Source organism: Poeciliopsis prolifica, unplaced genomic scaffold (assembly GCF_027474105.1).
Source record: "Poeciliopsis prolifica strain line A6 unplaced genomic scaffold, Auburn_PproV2 SCAFFOLD002, whole genome shotgun sequence".
Lineage (NCBI taxonomy): Eukaryota > Metazoa > Chordata > Actinopteri > Cyprinodontiformes > Poeciliidae > Poeciliopsis > Poeciliopsis prolifica.
The window spans coordinates 4,774,047-4,792,425 of NW_026562377.1; the positions used below are offsets into that span (position 1 = coordinate 4,774,047).

Genomic DNA, 18,379 nt, shown 5'->3' on the forward strand with positions numbered 1-18,379 from the left:
GAGCTTTTCTATTGTTCGCCCAGTGGCATTACTGAATCATTTCCACATTTTTGGCTTATGCAAGAAGGAAAATTGTTTCATAAAAATGCTAACTATGTCTGTTGTACTCTACATTAGTTTTCATTCTATTGTGTAAAAAAAACCCCAAAATTATATTTTGTTGTAAATTGCTTTATGTTAATAAAGTTGTACTGTGTGTGTCTTTTCTGCTGTTTCATCTCTTCTAATTTATCCTTTGCTACTTCTTCTTCTCTTTTCTAATACTCGTCTTTCCTCTGCCTTCATCAGGTCACTAGTCTGCTTGGAGACCCTTCAAGGCTACTGATGCAGAAAGCTTTGTCTCTTCGACCTCCAGGTCTTCTGCCGCTGGGGAAAGGCCTCCTGGGAGATTCCCCTACAGGTGAGCAAAATGTACTCATAAGACACCACTGAAACTGTTGGATAGTATTTGAACTCAGAACAAAAGATAGAAAACCAAGGCCTACAGTTTGTCTCACCAGGAACTTGATCAAATACTAGCTTCTTTTGCGAACTAGCTCTGTCTGAAAGCATTTAAGGACAAAACGTTAATTTATCCTGCTCCACTATTATGCGAGTGGAGATTACATAAAAACACCATGTTCCATGGTGTTTGTTCAAAACATTTTATAACTACCATCTCACTGAACACCAAACTTTTTATCTACAGTGAACCCCCACCTATTCACATCTACTCAATGTTTGTAAATTTACCAAATGTTCAAGTTCTCCAGAACCTCAACTCCAAAGTATTTGGGCTCTGAGAGAAAACATTTTCTGGAGGAATTCAAAGTTGACTTTAGTCAATAATGTTCTCTATTCTAAAATGATAAGTTAGTGTTAGCTCAAGAAGATTCTTAAAGAGGAGGATTTTAAACAAACTTGAGATCTAATCCACATTGTGTTCATGCTCAGCAAACTATTCATAGACGTCTAGAGCCCAAAGGTAGGGATATCTTCATTTGGGAAGATCATCGCTGACACAAACTGTGAACTCGCTGACACAAACTGTAAGCATTTGGGTTGTCAGAGCCGAATATCTCACAACTGCACATTACTGTACAAAACATCCCCAGGAAGCAGCGGTGCATTTTCAATTTAAATCCCCAGGAGAGACGAGGTGTTGTTGCTTTAAATGGAAATAGTATCTCACATATAATGCACGGAGACAAAGCAGACATTTGCGTGTACTAATGTGTTTGTGGGTCTGTCCGTCTGTGTGTGGCTTGTTTGTGAAGTAAAGCCATAATCGGTGTTAGTTTGGAATGTTAGCCTCAAGGCTCGTTAGAGCCAGTTCTGTCATTGTGCTGCAGAGGTTATTTGTCACAGTGTTATTGGATCTGTAATATTTATGACTGTGTGTGTTCACCTTTGCGTGTGTCTTTTGTTTATATGTGCACGTACATCTTTTTGTTATTAAACCCTGGAGTGAGCAAAAGGGATATTGGGAGTATGCAGCTAAGTGCTGAGCTGTAGATGAGCACGATAAGTGATGAAGGATGAGCAGGAAGCCCATTGTAAAATATTACAGTCAGCTCCACAGAGACAGTCAGGCTGGAATCTCAGGTTTCACCAAGACAGTTTTTGCTTCCAGAGGAGACAGACACTGATGGTCATCAGTAAAATCTGTTTCTTATAGAGTCTCCCATCCTTCTCCCACCTTACTTTGCTTAATTTCCTCTACTTTATTTCTTCGCACTATCTTTCTCCTTTCTTATCTTCCCTTTCCCTCTGATTCATTTCCTTTGCCTTTTTTTTTAATCTTCTCTGTTTTTCCATCTTTTTTTATTGTAGAGTTGCTCCAGGATTCTGTGCCAAATTCTACCCATAACTCTACAGTAGTGGTGTCAGCAGCAGGTGTGATGCCATACCTTCAGGGTCGAGGAGCAGGAACAGGCGGGGGAGACCAAAACATCTCCCATTCTGTGTCAACAACCCCTTCTGCTTCCTCCTCTTCCTGTCCCACCTCCTGCGACAGGCAGCCGGCTCCTCCTGGGACGATGGGGAGCGCTCAGCCACAGGGGCAGACGTTCTCTTTGGGTATAAGTAACTCAGGTCTTGGCCCGCCTCCACCTAAGCCCCCTGGAGGAGGGTATGCATCATCAGGCCAGCACAACAGCTCAGATGGTAACAGCCTGACTAACATGGTGAGCATAGCAAGGTGTAATAACACCACCCTGTTCCATAGTTTCTTCCTTCTGCACGTAAGATCAGCCAAAATCACACTCTTCTTGTCTTTGAAGATTTTTGCTTTACTGGATTACACCACACTTCTTCTTTATTTTAATATGAATCAGACCTGCAACCGATGATAACCTTAATAGCAGATTAATCTATCGATCATTATTGATTAATTGATTCTCCAGATTTTCATTTAGCCACTAAATCTTTTTCTAATGCAGGTAGAATTACATCAAAAGATGCAAACAAACATCTTTTACAAAATGTTTATTTCAGCTGTATTTATAACACAATTGCTATCGTGTTATAAATACAGCGCCTTGCAAAGGTTTTCATATCACTTGACCTTTCAAACATTTTGGCATGGTACACAAATGTCAATATATTTAATGTGACAAATCAATGCAAAATAACACATTATGAATTGGAAGGAGCACTGTGTGGTTAAAGCGTCTTTCTCTCATCAGGTAAACTGTGGTCAGAATTCTTTATTGGGCGATCCTCCTAAAGAAGTGAGACTGCCTTCCAATCCTTACCTGAACTTGGCCAGCGTGATGCCGGGAGTTGTTCTGCAAAGTGAGTGAGAAAACGTGCACAAGGGGAAATTAGCTTGATTAGGTTCTGTCTTTTATTGTGTAAGCTGTTGGACAAACGGTGTCAGAGTAAGACTATAGTGGATGGTCTACCTATGTTACAAAGCTACATTTGCATTGAATATACTAGATTTTATATCTGAACAATATGTGCTTGATTTGTGAGGTTATAAATCTGCTAGGTTGCTTATTTATTTGTGGAAAGCAGCAGAAGTCAGCATAGAGTCACATGTTGAATCTCTCTTGCAGCATCATTTCCCTGGGGTGGATGTACCTTCAGTACTGTGTAAACATTTATGGCTCAACATGCCTTGTCCAAGGAGATCTGCTCTGGTTGGAGGCTCTGGAAAAAAATTTAAAAAATGCCAGTCTGAGCCTGCATCATCTATGTGTGTTCAGCTTCTATTCTCCGGTCAGCTGCAACATCAGATCCTCTGGCAGGTGGAGGCCATGAAATGTTCTGCTAAGTAACTGTGGGTCCTGCCACTCATGTGGAAGCTACTTTGACAAGTTCCACCCACCTGGACATTGTTGGGGGAAAACAAACTTGGACAGCAGCAGTCACTTTCAGCAGCAGAATGTACAACATTGGGAAAAAATCGCTCAACATTTTTTAGCACGAAATGAAAAATTATCCATGGGTATTAAATGTCATAACACACTAAGGGTTTCTCCTTGAAAACATACCAGGGGCGCTCGGGCAGTCCAACAATGGCTTTTTGTGGGAAAACATAGTGAAAGTTGATAAGAAATTTAAACACCAAGTAGTTTTAAAAAAGACAAACACAAAAAATGCAATAAATAATATGCATGTCATGAACTTGAATCAAATGCAAACTCGGCAATCAGCAAGTGGATCTTAAAACAAGCTAGTCAACAGTGTTGGTCACATTTAAAGGTTGAGATTACAGAATATTCATGTATTTCACTGACCTATCAAAGTCCAGACCAAGTATAATTGTAAATATGTGGGAAAGCCTGATGTTTATCAGCAAACTCCATCTGATCTGACTGAGCTTGAGCAATTATTCAGAGAATAAGCAAATTATTTTAATTTGTAGATGTTCAAAACTAGTAAACGACTTAAAATATGGAATGGAACAAAAACTCTTTCAAATATCGACTCAGGAAGGTTACACACGCTGCACATGTTGGATTTTTATTTCTAGGAAATAAAAAATAATAATAAATTATCCATGTTTTTTTACATTATCTTATATTCGACTTTGTATTGGTCTGATCCCAGAAGGGGATTGTGGCTGTGATGTGATAAAGTGTGGGAAAAGTCAAGCAGCACACCACCTTTACCAGCCCCTGTACATCTGAATCAGACACTGCATCTTCTGTTTGTCTCCCATCAGACTCAGTGGCTAACAAGCCTCAGGGAGGACAGCCCGGCACCGGGGTGTATGGGGGCCCAGTGGCTCCTGTGGCCTCACAGGGCGCCGCCTCGTTCTCTCACAACGCGGCGGCTACAACCCCCGCCCCATACAGCTCTGACACCTCCTCCGACTTCACCCAGTACAACCAGGCCTACACACAGGTACCGCAAAACAAATTTGTTAATATCTGTTGCTCTGAATTGTTAGCACCTGAATTGCATAGGTGATGGGGAGATTTAACTGTGGGTTTCTGGGAGAAGAGACAGGGAGAATGAGAGTGGATTTGGCAGCGTGTGTCTCCATCTGTCCCTGCTTCCCTCGTTTCTCAGCCCTCCTCTCAAAATAAGTTGTGAAGCCCTCCTACGGGCAGTTTGTCTGTTCCTCCCGTCCATTCTTTTCTCTTTCTCCCCTGTCACTCCATTCCTCCTCCAGCAGCAAATGACATATCTGATATTTAGTGGCAAGAAGAAAGCCCCTTTTCTAAATGTTAATTACAATCTACTCATCCAAACAAATGAGTCATGATTAGATAACCAATAAAGCAGTCTGCTTAATTTGTCTGGAAAGATGAGACAAAGGAGGGGGGGACGGGACAGAGCTGTCTGTAGGAACGATGCCTAATGAGTGACAACGAAGGGAGCTTGAGGAGCAGGATTTATCAAAACTGTAAGCGACTCAGAACATACACCTCTCTGACATTGTTCTCCTGATTCTGGCTGATCTGTACTTTAGGAGGCAATGCACCAGTGGTACCAGCACTACCAGGCAGCGCAGGCACACACCTATAGCACCACCGCCCCACACGACGCCACGGCCACAGACTACAGCAAGGAGCACACACAGGTAACAGGATGTAAATGCATCCCTAGAGCCTTATTTCCACAATATAAGGCCTTAAAATGTCTTTAATTTGTTAGAAAAATGGAAGTTGACTTTAATTGTGTTATTCATAGGTCTTAAATGTTATGGCAGAACTTTCTATGTTGTTTATTTTTCTTGAGGGACTTTTCTTTCAGGCAAACATTTGAGTCGCACGCAGACATCTTCACTCTGTTCTGTAACTTGAGATAGTTGAGACTACCGCTAACTACACTTCTTGACACTCTTTCATAAAGGTCAGATTGGTGAAGAGAGCAGGTAATAGTTCCCCGATCAACAGATTCTCCCATCAGAGTTGTGAAACTCAGAAAGCCAACCTGAAATCCTACCTGATGTGTTCTTTGGTCTTTATGACGCTTTTTGTTCGGTAATGTTCTCTAACATATAAAGGCTTCACATCTGGATTTATACTGAGATTAAGCACCTCACAGGAGGAACATTCTGTTAAAAGATGTTGGAAGGTTGGATTATATTTTGCAATGAAAAAAAACATATTGAAGTTTATGGCTGCGTTACAAAAAAAAATGCATGTTTAGAGGATATAAAATCCTTTACAAAACACAGTTTATAGTGAAAGATTTTTGAAAGGGCTTCCCAACCTGTTCTTAGAGTTTTTTTTATAAATTAGGATCAACTTGTGAAGTGATAGTAATTTCTGTGACTGTAAGCTGATTGTGTTCCAGGTTCCTGCTGCCTCCACCTACGGGGATTACACTACCTACATGCAGGCTGTCACTCAGTACTACTCCCAGCCTGCAGCAACCAACCAGGCCTTCGCCAGCAAGGTACCCAGTCTGACAAAGCTGCAACCAACACCTCATATTCTCTCCAATTACACTGAACATTTTGTTATCAGCGTTCTCTGTAGCAAAAGAACAAGTTTGTTTTAGCATATTAAGTTAATGAGCCATGAAAATCCTTATATGTAAATGTAGGTAAATAAATTTAATCAAAAGCTTGATGCAAGACAAGCTTCCATTCAATTAATCCATATAAGCACCAATTCACAACAAACGTCTTCTGGTACTTTGTAAAAATTAATGGAAGTCATTTCAAATCAATCATCTTCAGTCTTCTGAAGGGTTTACATTCAGATTTATTCAGGTTTTATGTAAGTGTCATACACAAATGTGATAAATATTGAGTATGGTCTGTAACAACCACTAGAGGGCAGAAAAGTTAACAGCTGGCAGAATCATGAGATGCAGATTAGAAGTGTATAATTTTAGGGGGTAGTTTCATCCTTGCAGCTTGTTGACTGATCTTTTTTTGCATCGATGTGTGTGTGTTGCAGGAAGTGGAAGTGTGTAAGCCTTTGGGGGTCCCACTGCATGCAGTCAGTAACGGTCCAGCACCTCCTCCCGCAGTCCTACCTGCCGCCGCCGTGCTCCCAGCCTACAGCACCCTGCCTTTAATGCCCGGCTTCCTCGGAGCTCCACACCCTCCTGCAGCTACACCCGCCTCCGTCACACACGCACACACTGCAGCCACCGACTGGAACACGTACTATTATGTGAGTGGAGATTACATAAAACAAGTTGTTGGCCATTTGTACTTTCATACTTTTCTAAGTGAAGCTCAGAGGGAAAAAAGGTAATGATATAATATTTTCATCAGCTTAAAAAAGAAATCTTAGTATTTGCTATTGCAGGTAAGTCTCTTAGAATTTCATATACAACATTAATCAGCAGGTTAGGTATTTTACTGTGTGATGTTCTGTCTGACAGTTTCTCTCTCATTATCAGCACCATTGTAAATTTAAGTTCCAATATTTGGTTCAAACATCTTTGTATTTTATGCTTTTAGAAGACCGTTAGCTTTATAAAGACTTAATGAAAGTGAAAAGTTGCATTACAGTAAAAACAAACAGAATTTCATTCTATTTCAAGCTTAAATGGCAGGTTTATTAATGTTGATATGTTCTCAATCTCCCACTTCCTGTGGAAAATGTAAACTGAATACATTCAGGTTTAAGATTATTTTAAATCGTTGGATTTCATTTCCTCTCTATTTCTTGAAATGTTCAAAGCAAAATGTTTTACAAAGTGTTTCTGAGGGGTTTTTCACTAACATACTACAGATCAAATGTCATTCAAGAACTGAATGAAGCTAAAGAGCCATAAAAAGTGAATTTCCTTCTAAGCTTTGAATTGAAATTACAGGGAACAATTGTATTGACCTGAATCCTTAAATGGTAATGTGTTTTAGTCAATAAAAGCTACATAAATACTGAAAACCAAACAACTGTTCTACTCGTATAAATCTAGGGCTTTGGGAATTAACACTGAGACATTAGTACAGCCTTTTCTTTAATTTGTACATTAAAACACCCAGAACCAATTAACACGGTGCCTGCACAGCCCACTTGTTTGGTATTTGAATTCTTGTCTTAGTAAAGTGTGACAAAACAAAATAAGAGGATTGAAAATATTATTTCAAACATTCTCTGCTATATTCTGTCCTTGTGTCCTTCTGTTCTTCTTTTGTGTCCTTCTTTTTCCTGTCTTCCCTTTGTCACCCATTTCCTTTCCTAGCATCCTTCCTTGTTTCCCCCTGACTTGTCTCATCCCCTCCTTTCTCATGTCTTTCCTTTTCCCTTCTTTTCTTGTGCCTTTCCTTGGTTCTTTCTTCCTCCTTGTGTCTATTGTTTCCTTGTTCCTCTTTTCATTGTTCTGTTCTTGTCACATTCCTTCTCTTCTCTTCTTCCTGCCTTCTGTTTTTCCATCTTTCCTTTCTTACTACATAAATGTTTTCTTGTATTTAGGGAGGTCCTTCCTTCATCTCTTCATTGTGCTGTTCCTTCTGTCTTTGTGTCCATCCTTCTCCTTGTCTTCCTACCTACCTACTTCCTTCCTTCCTGTTTCTGGTATTTCCAAGATATTTACGTCAAAAAATTGACATACATTTGATTTGTAGAAAAATGTCGGAACCCTGAATTACATAGCAGGGTTGTTACAGAAAGGTTGGCACACTTTCTGTATCAAGCCAGTCCTTCAAAGTGCTTACAACAATTCCTCCATACACCCTCCTATTAAATATATAATTATAAATATAATGATACCGTAGAGGTAAAACATCAGTGCAGCTTGCTTGGCTTTCTCTTTTCTCTTGTTTTTGTTGAAGAAGTTTAAGGCTGTATAATCTACAGGAGGAACACTGACGATGTAAACCAAACAGTTCCAGACTTCCTTGCCGGGTCTTGCCTTTAGTGAGATTTACGTTTGTTTGTGCAAACTGCCTCTGTGGCCCCCTCGCTCTGCAGCGACGCAGTGCTGAATCTGTACAAGTGCTGCCTCCTTTTTTCACTTTCCACTCAGTATTTCTCTTTAGCAGCGTTGAGAATAGTTAGTATCTTACCTCCATTAGAGCGCATGCAGGTCAGTCTCTACATTAATCATAAGTGAATATGATTAATTTAGGATGGATTGATGGAGTTTGTCCACTGCAGATTGTATTAGAAGTTTAATCATCAACAAGTCGTATCAAAACAGTGTCATTATGTTTACAATGGGATGTGTGTTTTCTGAATGTTGTAGCTGTGCGTGTTGAGTTAGATACCTTCAGCAACAGAAACTCATGTTGGGGTTTGTTTTCTGTTGCTGTCGAGAAAACTCTGCAGTATTTGACACTGCAGTGTCTGAAAGGTCTTTTTGAGTTGAATGGAGCTCAGTCCTGATTATTTCTTCACTTTGAAACGTCCTAGTGTTTCAGCACATGATAACTTTGATTTTAATGAAGTATTAGAGTGTGACTGATTGGGACATTACTAATACTGAACGTTTTTGAGGATTAGGGGATTTGATATAATACCGCATGTTTCCAAATCAAACTAACTTGTTTATAGTTAGCATCCATTTCTGTTGAAGTGGATGAGTTCCTTTGGACTTTCTTTACATTCACTATGCATAGAGCTTGTTTTCTGCTGTGGTTTCAATATCAGATATGTGCTCTTCCCATAATGCCTAATGAAGTTTATTTATTTGTTTACTATTTAAATAATAAAAGCTAATTGCAACACTAATTTATCTCTTTTATGCATCATCTGTTTAGGCATTTGACAAAAGTATTCCAGTAATAGGATGAGGAATACTTTGCTGCTTTATTTAACTGCTGTGCTTCAAACATCTAGAATATGAAGTTGTTCCACTTCAAACGTAGGCCCAATATAATAACACATTTCACTGGATGAAACATTGTCCCAGAAATTATTTTAATAAATTAAAATGTTGTTTTTTGAGACCAATTTCAAGTAATACATGGATAATGGTTAACGATAGATAACATGGAAAGAAAAACCTCACACACATCCGAAACCATAGATAAAATTAATTATTTCTTTGTAAACAAAATCGCCCTTCAAAAATCATTAATCACCAGAATTGAAATGATCAAGGTCATTTTAACTGCTACAGGCTTATTCAAGCAAACATTGTGGGTTAAAATGACCTTTTTGCCAAATAACCTTTTTTTAAGCGACTTTGAAACAAAACATTCTGATCCATCGTTTTCAAATCCTTCCCGCCTGTCGCTTTCTGTCTCCTCAGAACCAGACCCGTGGCATTAAGAGGGACTACCCTCAGCTGGCGGTGCAGGAAGCGCCGCCATCGGAGAGCGCGTACATCGGGCAGCACTCCCAGGGCCTGGGGGGGCAGTATGCCGACTACTTCAAAAGGAAGAGGCTGTAGAGTGAACCAAATGACCTTAAAGCCCACAGCTTCAGGAGGGAGACACAACCAGCTGGATGTCACGGCTCCCTCTAGTGGCCTTTTCTGTGGCTGCCATTGTGCGTCCCTGCAGTAGGGGTCAGGTTGGGTTGAGTCAGGGTTGCAGATGGCCAGAGTGAAAACAAGCCATAGTGCTCTTTGATTTTGAAATTTTAGTACACTCTTTCACAGTATTGCTTTTGTCTTGTTCAAGCCTTAACTATTTATCTTAAATGTCAGTTTCTCTGTCATTGTTCCTAACTAATATTATCTCTTTTTTTTTTTCAAACATAATCTAAACTAAAGTATATTATATGTGTGTGTAGAAGCTGCTTTTGTATTTGAAGGCAGCTGACCTGTCTGGATGCTGAAACTGCCCCTTCCCCCCATTTGGTCCTTTCAACGTCTTTTTTTTTTTTTAAAGAAACTCTCAAATTTGATTCGTCAGTCAGACTGACATCCGTTTCTTCTAGCTTCACTGCCTTTTATTACCCAGGACTCTCTCTAAACCTACCTGACGGTGTGTGTGTGTTTTGTGTGTTGCTTTGCTGTTTTCTGTAGGAAGCGTCAGCCATTTCTATCCCAAGTTTTGGGAGAACATCAGGAAAAAAAGGGTTTAAATCAATCAAATCCCTTAATTTTGGTGAATTAAATGGAGTCCCTCAAAGTTGGACTTTTCAGATGTAGATTGAGGGAATAAAGTAAATTAACTGCTGTGTAAATATTGCAGTGTAGTATAGAATATATTAAGCCATGCATAACAGACAATAACACATAAATTAAAGGGCGATTTGATGCTCATTTTTGAGTGTGGTGTACAACAGGAAAAAAATATTCAGCGTCAGATTTGTTTTGTCGATCTACAATATACTCTTATATATTTGTAATATAATATGCCGAGGCAGTTTGAGTATTGTATTAACGATAAGTCCTGATGAGACTTTAACGTAGTTATTTGGTTTGTTTTGTACTGTTTAAGCCAAATATTTGGGTGCAGTTTTCCTCCTCTGCTGTTTTTGTTGTAAATCATTTTCTCTCTTTTTTGTTTTTCTGGAAGTTTTGTTGAAACTGTAACAGGAGCTTTAATTTCATATTCAGCCACCACTTTCATAAACCCTTGAGACTGTAGAAGTGATTCAATACAGAATTACTGCACAGCTAAAAAAAAAAACATGACTGAGGATTCTGCATGGGAACTGTTAAATATTAATGGTTGAAAGTAATAAAATGGCTCCAGGAGGCTCCCCATCCCCGCCTTAAAATATATTTGTTTAATTTGTAGAAAAATAATTCAGCAGTTCCATTGAGCGATGGAATTATCTCTGACATTTAGCAGTTTAATTGGATTTGCACAATGAAAATACAGTTCTGGTACACACATCAGCATTAAAGTCATATTTATTCGTGGGTTTTAATGATTTACTTGAACTGGGGTTTTTTAAATCATATTCCTGGGTGAAGTAGATTCAGTTATTATTTTCATTTGATAAAAATGTTTATTCCCGAATTGAACATTTCCACTTGTATTTGTATTTTGCAGAAAACTCCTTGCCATCACCCTAATCTTTAGCTCCCTTTACAAACTTGCTATCAATTTGAAATCTGGACTGGGCCGCTGCAAACATTCAACATACTTCTGTTTCTTCTGGTTAGAAGAAACATGCTGATAAAATTAAAACATTGTGTTTAAATCAGCAGGATCAGGACAGCAGTGGAATGTCTCCACTGTCTTACTAACAATGATATTATGTAAGCTTGTGGTCAGAACTGTATGTTAAAGAACAATGTGCAACATTTTGCTCTTAATTTATTTGACCAGTTTCATAGCGGTAGAGTCAACCAGATTATTTTCTTTCATGCGATTAAGATAGTTTGTAAGTTTTTCTGTTGTAGGATGAATGAAATCTAGATTTCTTTTTTGCACAGTGAAACCAGATATTTACATACACTCTACAAAAAAAATACATCAACTTTTTTTTCCTCCAACATTTATTTGGACTAAATCAGCCATGTTAATCTTGCTTTATATGTCGCTTCTGAAATAATGGCTTCCTCTTTGCTGGATGGCCTTTCAGGCCATGTTGGTAGAAAACATGTCTCATTGTGTATGATGACAGGTTTACCAGCTGGAGTCGGCATCGCCGCAGACTCTCCTGCTTTTGGTCTGCAGTGAGACCAAAACACTGGAAGCCGTCTCCTTCCTGAACAGTGTGACGGCTGGACGTTTTCTGGGTGTTTATAGTTGCGTGTAATTGTTTGAACGGATTAATGTGGCACCTTCATTCGCCCGGAAACTGTAAGCAAGGATGATCCAGGCGAGTTGAGCTTTTTCTGATATGTTGGCAGATTGTTTTTTTTTTTACTTTGATGGAAGCAGTGTGTTTGAGGTGCTGCTTTATAATCAGAGGCTTTCAAAGCCGTTTTACAATCTGGACTTTCCCAAAGTATTTGAAAGCGCAGTAACCTTGGTGCATGTAATCTGAAACAGGAAATACATAGCCTTTGTTGGACAGTGTATGTCAATAGCTGGTTCGATCTGGGTACTCTTGATACTCTTTCTTTATGTATTCCTTGCAAAAACGATTTTGGTAATATTGTAAAGCCAGTATACAGAAAGCTTGTATAATGAGAGCAGGTTTGCTTTTTCATCACAGTTTGAACATTAAAGTTTAAGTGCACTGACTTAAAAAGGCAATAACCAAGGCTCCAACTACTGTAAAAGGATGAATGTATAAGGTTTTTATTTGAAGTCTTCAGCCATTCTAAACTGGCAATGGTTTATACACATGGTTACAGCTTTCTCATTTTTTCTATCTCTATTTTTCATGTCTTTGCATTTTGCTTATAAATTTCAGAATTTTATATATCTGAGAATAATATCACTTGTATTGCCATGGCAGTAATGCTCACACACTGTGAAAACCAACAACAACAACACGAGGTAAAGCAAATCTGACGTGTTTGTAACTGCAGGTCAGATCGACGTGACGTTTAGATCCACACAGAAATAATGGGAAATCAGAATGCTGAGGTTCAGGTATTCTTATAAGGTGTTCAAATTGTAATGAGGGTCATTTTGGTCCAGTAAATAAAAGCAATGACCTAGAAAATAACATTTACACCAGAGCTGAACCAGGTCACACATCTTTCCCCTGCAGATCATCAAAGAATAATAAAACCCATGTTGAAAATTGTATGAAGAAGATTAGAGCAACAAAATGTTTTTTTTTAAATATTGATTCTCAGTTCAGTACAAAATTTTAAATGAATAAGTGGCTTTCTGTAACTGCATGACAAATAACAGCTGGTGATTATAATATTTGAAATGGAGAATCCACTGGTTACAAATTAAACTTGAGCTGTTCTTTGAATATAAACTCTTAGCATTTGGTACGGAGCAGTAATGGAAACAGACAAAGCGCCTTGCAAAAGGTTTCCTGCCCTTGGAATATTTTCCAGGTTTTTTTTTTTAACCATGAAATTACTAACTTCAATGGATTTCATTAGGATAAATGGCTTTCTAAAATAAAAATTGAAAAGTGTGGTGTGCATTTTCATTTAGTCCCTTTGAGTCATTACATTGTGAAACCATCTTTCACTGTGGTTACTGCTGGTCTCTCTACCAGCTTTGTATATTGATTGAAATACTTTTGCAAGGCACTACAACAGCATGAAAGAATTTATACTTCCTGTTTTGAACCTTCGACCACAGAGCCAGTCAACAAGGGTGGTAATATATATTCAAAACACTTAATTGTCATATTGGAAGCACTTTGCTGTCATCTAGTGTCCACAGTTTATGTGATTGTTTAATTTTCCCAATTTGAATTAATTTCCTTTTGGCTTTATCCCTACTCAATCAACTCAGACCACTCTCACACATTACGGTTGACTCTGGTCTGTTCCAGCACTGGAAGTTGATTTCCCTCCTTAGTGAGCAGCTATGATAGTGATTGGTCTTGTTTCAGGATGGAAACAAACACCTAAGGAGTGAGCGTTGTGTCGTAGCCACAGGTGAAGTTTAAGATTGAGGCAGCAGGATTTGAAAAGTATTTGTTGCGCTCGTCTGCTGTGCCATTTGTCTCTTTTACTTCGAATAGATTTCTGTCTGTTGTACCGATCATTTTCTTCACAATATGCCATCATCGCCATTTAGAATTGCTTGAGAATACAAACTTTATATTGTGAAAATTAAGGGTTGTATAACTTCCCCTGTAACTGCATACCTTGTATTGAGAGCTACTGGGTTGCTGAAATGATTTTAGATTCATACGAATGTGTTGGAGCAGTACAGTATTGCTCAGTTTTTTTTTCTTAGGGCTGCTTATATTCTCTCTGGTTTCCCAGCTCTGATTGTGTCTGTCTTGGAGTATTATTCCATATTTTTTCTCATGGCGTATGCATATTTGGTAACTTTTTTGAACATTGATGCTTTCATTTTGTTTTGTGTTCAGTAACTTCTACAAATAGTGCTTCACATATTAAAAGTAGTAGACACTTTTCTATAAACGATTTTCTAAATTTTGCTTTAAGAATTGGAAATTAAAAACTTGACTTTTTGCAAACCCCATACAGGAAATAAGTTTACGCAATCTGCTGGGTCCCATAACTTAGTACTGCTGTTTTTTCAATGTAAATACATGTAATTATATTTGTGTCAACTGTAATTTAAAGGATTGATAATTTTGTCTTGAGCCAGAAAACATTTAATTTCACATTTATTTTATTTTCACATTTAAAATATGAACTGAACCCATATTTTTTTAACACATTAATGAAATGTTCACGTATCGTTAATATCTTTCTTTAGGAGCAACAGCTTTCTTAAGCTTTCAATATTTACATAGAAAGAGAAATTATCCATCATTTCAAATCTGCTGACTTATGTGTTTGTATCGTCGTCTCGTCCGTTTGATGTCTCGTCTATGTGCTTTGACTTTGTCCAGTCTTTGTCTCAATACAATTTTAATTTAGATTTTCATGAGCAGCACCAAATTAGCCACTCACAATGATGTATTTGTTTTTGCATTTTGTAGACTTTCAAGTAACTACTAGTATTTAACTGAACAAAATGTAATGAACAAAGTTAGAACTGATGTGCTGTATTTTAGGCTGGCACAGTGTTCTGTATATTTGCTTAAAAACTTTACAATTATGTGTATCATTTGGGTGAAGTGACATGATGATCTGTTGTATTTATAAAATGGTGTCCATCCATTTTATTATTTTACACAAAAGGGATGCTTCATGATTTCAACATATGGACCCGCTGTTTGCTTTTGGTATTTGCAGAGGCGTTTGTGGGATCGTATTGTTGGTTTTATTTTATTTACACCAAAAGATTCTAAACCAAACTAGACAGACAATGGACTTGGATTCATTTCATACTTCCAGTTTCATGTCTCTGGTGTGAATGTCTGTAAGCAAAGAGCTTTTCCAGCCAGTATCTGTCAGGACATGACTTTAATCGTCTTCCTGTAAGAAGCAATCGGCTGGAGATGTGAGTAATAATAAATTAACCCTGTCGCTCCTTTGTTTATTTGTTCTCTGTAGGTTTCTGTCTGTCACTTCTTGAGTTGATTAAAACTTCTCATTTGCGGCTGCTGTGATCCATTGAATTGCAAATAATGAACCGACGTTCCATCCACTGACACCGGGCGTTTGTCTGTCGTGCACTAAAAATGAGTTCCTGGCAGGCAACGGAGAAATGGGGGAGACAGACTGAAAGGAAATTGGGGGGGAAACAACTTCAGCTGCCTTCAGCCGCTCAGCCTGCAGGGATTATTCCTCCACTGTGTGCTCCCTCACTGAAGTGTGTGTTGTCTGCTAGACGCCTGCGCTTTGCAGGCACCTGTAGAGCTGTCACATGTCTCCTCTCGATGCTCGGGGGATATGAACCAAACTGTGCGCTTGTTACCTGCAGAGTGAATCATTCTCAGCATCAACAGAGAAAGGAATTATTAGAGATGCTCAGGTGATAGATGGCATTACTTTCTCTACATTTTTCTTCCTATTTTGAGTTTGTCGGTGTAATTCTGATCAACACACACATTAGCTGAACCGATGTTCTCTGAAGTAAGGCGATGGTGATCTGACACAACAAATAGAGTTTTGGAGTAGTTCAATTAAGCAGAAAATCTTCACTTCATACAAGGGCCCTCAGCTATTGAGAAAATTGCTTCCTGGGGATGTGGACTGTGAAAATTTTACTTGTTTCTTTCAAAAGATTTTCTTGGTTCCCTGGCGCCTTATTTGACAGAAAAGTGGGTTACGAAAGATGGGATGACATTCGGCAAAGCTCAGCAGGCTGGCGTTCAAACCTGTGATGCCATGTGCATGGATTGTGCGCCCAAAAATTCTACCCGATACCTGAAGATTAGCTGTGACGTTAATTTGACACTATGAAGCTTACTGGAAATTCCCTGTGCTGTGTGCAGTTCTGCAAAAGCGGAAGTGCCCAGCGGAACAACATGGCTGTTTTAATACAATATATGAACGCTTGGACTGAATGGCTTCATCCACTTCCTCCACTGCCACTGCTAAATCTGCAGGTAGACGGCAATTCTGTCTGTCTAAGCAGGTGGAATTGCTCTGTGAGTTCAGGTTAAAATTCAGACTTCCTGTTCTGTTGTTGGGTTTCACAGTGTACTTGTGTGAGAATCTGCACATTACAGATTGATCAGTAGAGGCTGAACTTTGCAACAGTGAAAGAAGAGGGAAGTCTCTTGATCACACGTTTGCAATATTTATACACTTGGGTGTTTTTTTTTTTGACCAATTTAATGGTTGTAAATAATTTTCAAATGAGTGTTTACTGGTCCACACTAACATTTTTGCTTTTCAAGTGTGTTTTCTAACAAACTAGAGTTTGGGGAATTTTATATTACACTGACATTAATATTCTTTTACCGTTAAGATATTTCTAGAGCAGATTTGGCATGACATCACACTGCTGCACAATATAGAACCATTTTCATTTGAACATGTCGCTTTAAACATAAAGAAAACTGAGACCTTTTATTTATTTTTTCATCAAGAGTTTATGTCTTTTTTTTCTTGAAAAATTATACATGTTTTTTCTTAGAGCAGAAGGATTTGCCTTTTACATTCCTAAATAAATTGTGGATTAAAGCGCATCGTGTGATCTTGACCATTTCGTCTATGCCTGACAGACGGACTCATGGGCGGCATTTAGGGCAGAAAAAGTCCCTTCAGCTCCAAGCAATTCCACTAATGTGGATAAATACACTTTTTATACTTGTGGAGTATTGTGAAACTACATTTTAAAAAAAAAAGTTAAATGCACAAACATGTTCAGCTATAAGATGTGGGATTATTTTTAAAATAAAGTCATTTGGTTGGAGCAACTCCTGCCCATCTATTGTCATCTCCCAGTGAAATCTGCAGCTGTTGCTCTTGTGCAGCAGAACATTTACAGAATATGGGTTCTGACATGCCTCCACTTGCTCCGTGTAAGGCTGCAAAACAGAGGGGAAATAAAGCGCTGCTGCCCCCAAGTGCCTGTCTTAGAAACACTTTTCCTTAACCACGTTTAACGTTACATCATATTTGGCTCACTGATCAATTGCACAATAAAAAAAGAAATAAAAAAACACAGTTCCTGTGCAAATACAGGTTAAACAGTTGATGCAAATCAGGATGATGGTTTTTTCCAATCAAGTTGGACATTTTCTAAGACTTCAGACCAATTTACCCCAATTAAAATTTTGCTACTGATTTTTCTATGTAAGACTGAAAGTCATACAGTTATTAGATTACTGGCTAATTTAGTTCCACCTATTATAAGCTGCATTTGCACATCAAATCTATGCAAACCGATAAAAATCCATGATGCTCAACTCGGATCGTGCCATTTTTCTCTCAAAAAAGGAGTCCATGACCCAGCAGTGGCACAAACCGTTCCTCCTGTCATGATGCCACGTCTTCAGAGCACTACAGTATCCTAGCAGGTCCAGAAACATCAACTACTTTATGTAGAATATAAGATTTGTTTCTTCATAAATGTTCATTACAACAGGAAATATCAAGATTATAAGTTCCAAATGCGAAGTTTCTAAAAGTATTGTTAGGCTACATATTTATATATATTTTTCCCTCAATGACGCAGAAGGTTTATGGGCGATTATGACAGAGGATTTCCTCTGCGATGTGAAGCTGAGCGTGCAGCTAATGGTCCGATTTGGCAGTTTGCTCCTGGTCTCGTGTTGCTTTCACAACAGAACCTAGTGGAGGTTTACAGGCTGTTCTGCTGGTGGTGCTGCTGCAGGATGGACAGCTCCTCAATCAGACGCTTGAAGGTGATTCTCCGCTCCGGAGCGTGCTCCCAGCACTTCCGCATCAGCTCATACACCTGGAAAATAAAAACGGATTTTAAACACTTTCACAGTTTGTCTTAAAGCAGGAAACAAGTCTGCCAGCCACTTACACACGTGGCAATGTTTTGATACATGAATTATTACTGTAGAGTGTAATATGTATGAACAGGAGCACTTTGTTTGTGAACAAGCAGTCAAATTTTGAAGTGTCAGATGAATTATTCTGTCAATTGATTACACTGTAAAACTGAAAAATTTTAATGCAACTTCATGTTTGTTTTTTTTAA

At 38.6% G+C, this 18,379-nt stretch overlaps 2 protein-coding genes across 4 annotated transcripts in view; one reads left to right on the plus strand and one right to left on the minus strand.

Annotated features, from left to right (window-relative positions):
* Positions 1-15,293, plus strand: part of raver2 (ribonucleoprotein, PTB-binding 2) — a 101,322-nt gene extending 86,029 nt beyond the window's left edge. Inside the window, exons 9-16 of the mRNA XM_055056524.1 lie at positions 289-400; positions 1,813-2,165; positions 2,667-2,775; positions 4,154-4,335; positions 4,907-5,017; positions 5,737-5,838; positions 6,348-6,566; positions 9,598-15,293. Coding sequence (XP_054912499.1) covers positions 289-400; positions 1,813-2,165; positions 2,667-2,775; positions 4,154-4,335; positions 4,907-5,017; positions 5,737-5,838; positions 6,348-6,566; positions 9,598-9,738 — 1,329 coding nt within the window. The 3' untranslated portion in view covers positions 9,739-15,293. The remainder of the gene's footprint in view (positions 1-288; positions 401-1,812; positions 2,166-2,666; positions 2,776-4,153; positions 4,336-4,906; positions 5,018-5,736; positions 5,839-6,347; positions 6,567-9,597) is intronic.
* A 1,465-nt stretch (positions 15,294-16,758) lies between these two features.
* jak1 (Janus kinase 1) overlaps positions 16,759-18,379 on the minus strand; it is a 36,596-nt gene continuing 34,975 nt past the window's right edge. For all 3 annotated transcript variants that reach the window (XM_055056512.1, XM_055056504.1, XM_055056494.1), the window contains one exon: positions 16,759-18,127. In XM_055056512.1, the coding sequence (XP_054912487.1) occupies positions 18,011-18,127 (117 nt within the window). In that variant the 3' untranslated portion in view covers positions 16,759-18,010. The remainder of the gene's footprint in view (positions 18,128-18,379) is intronic.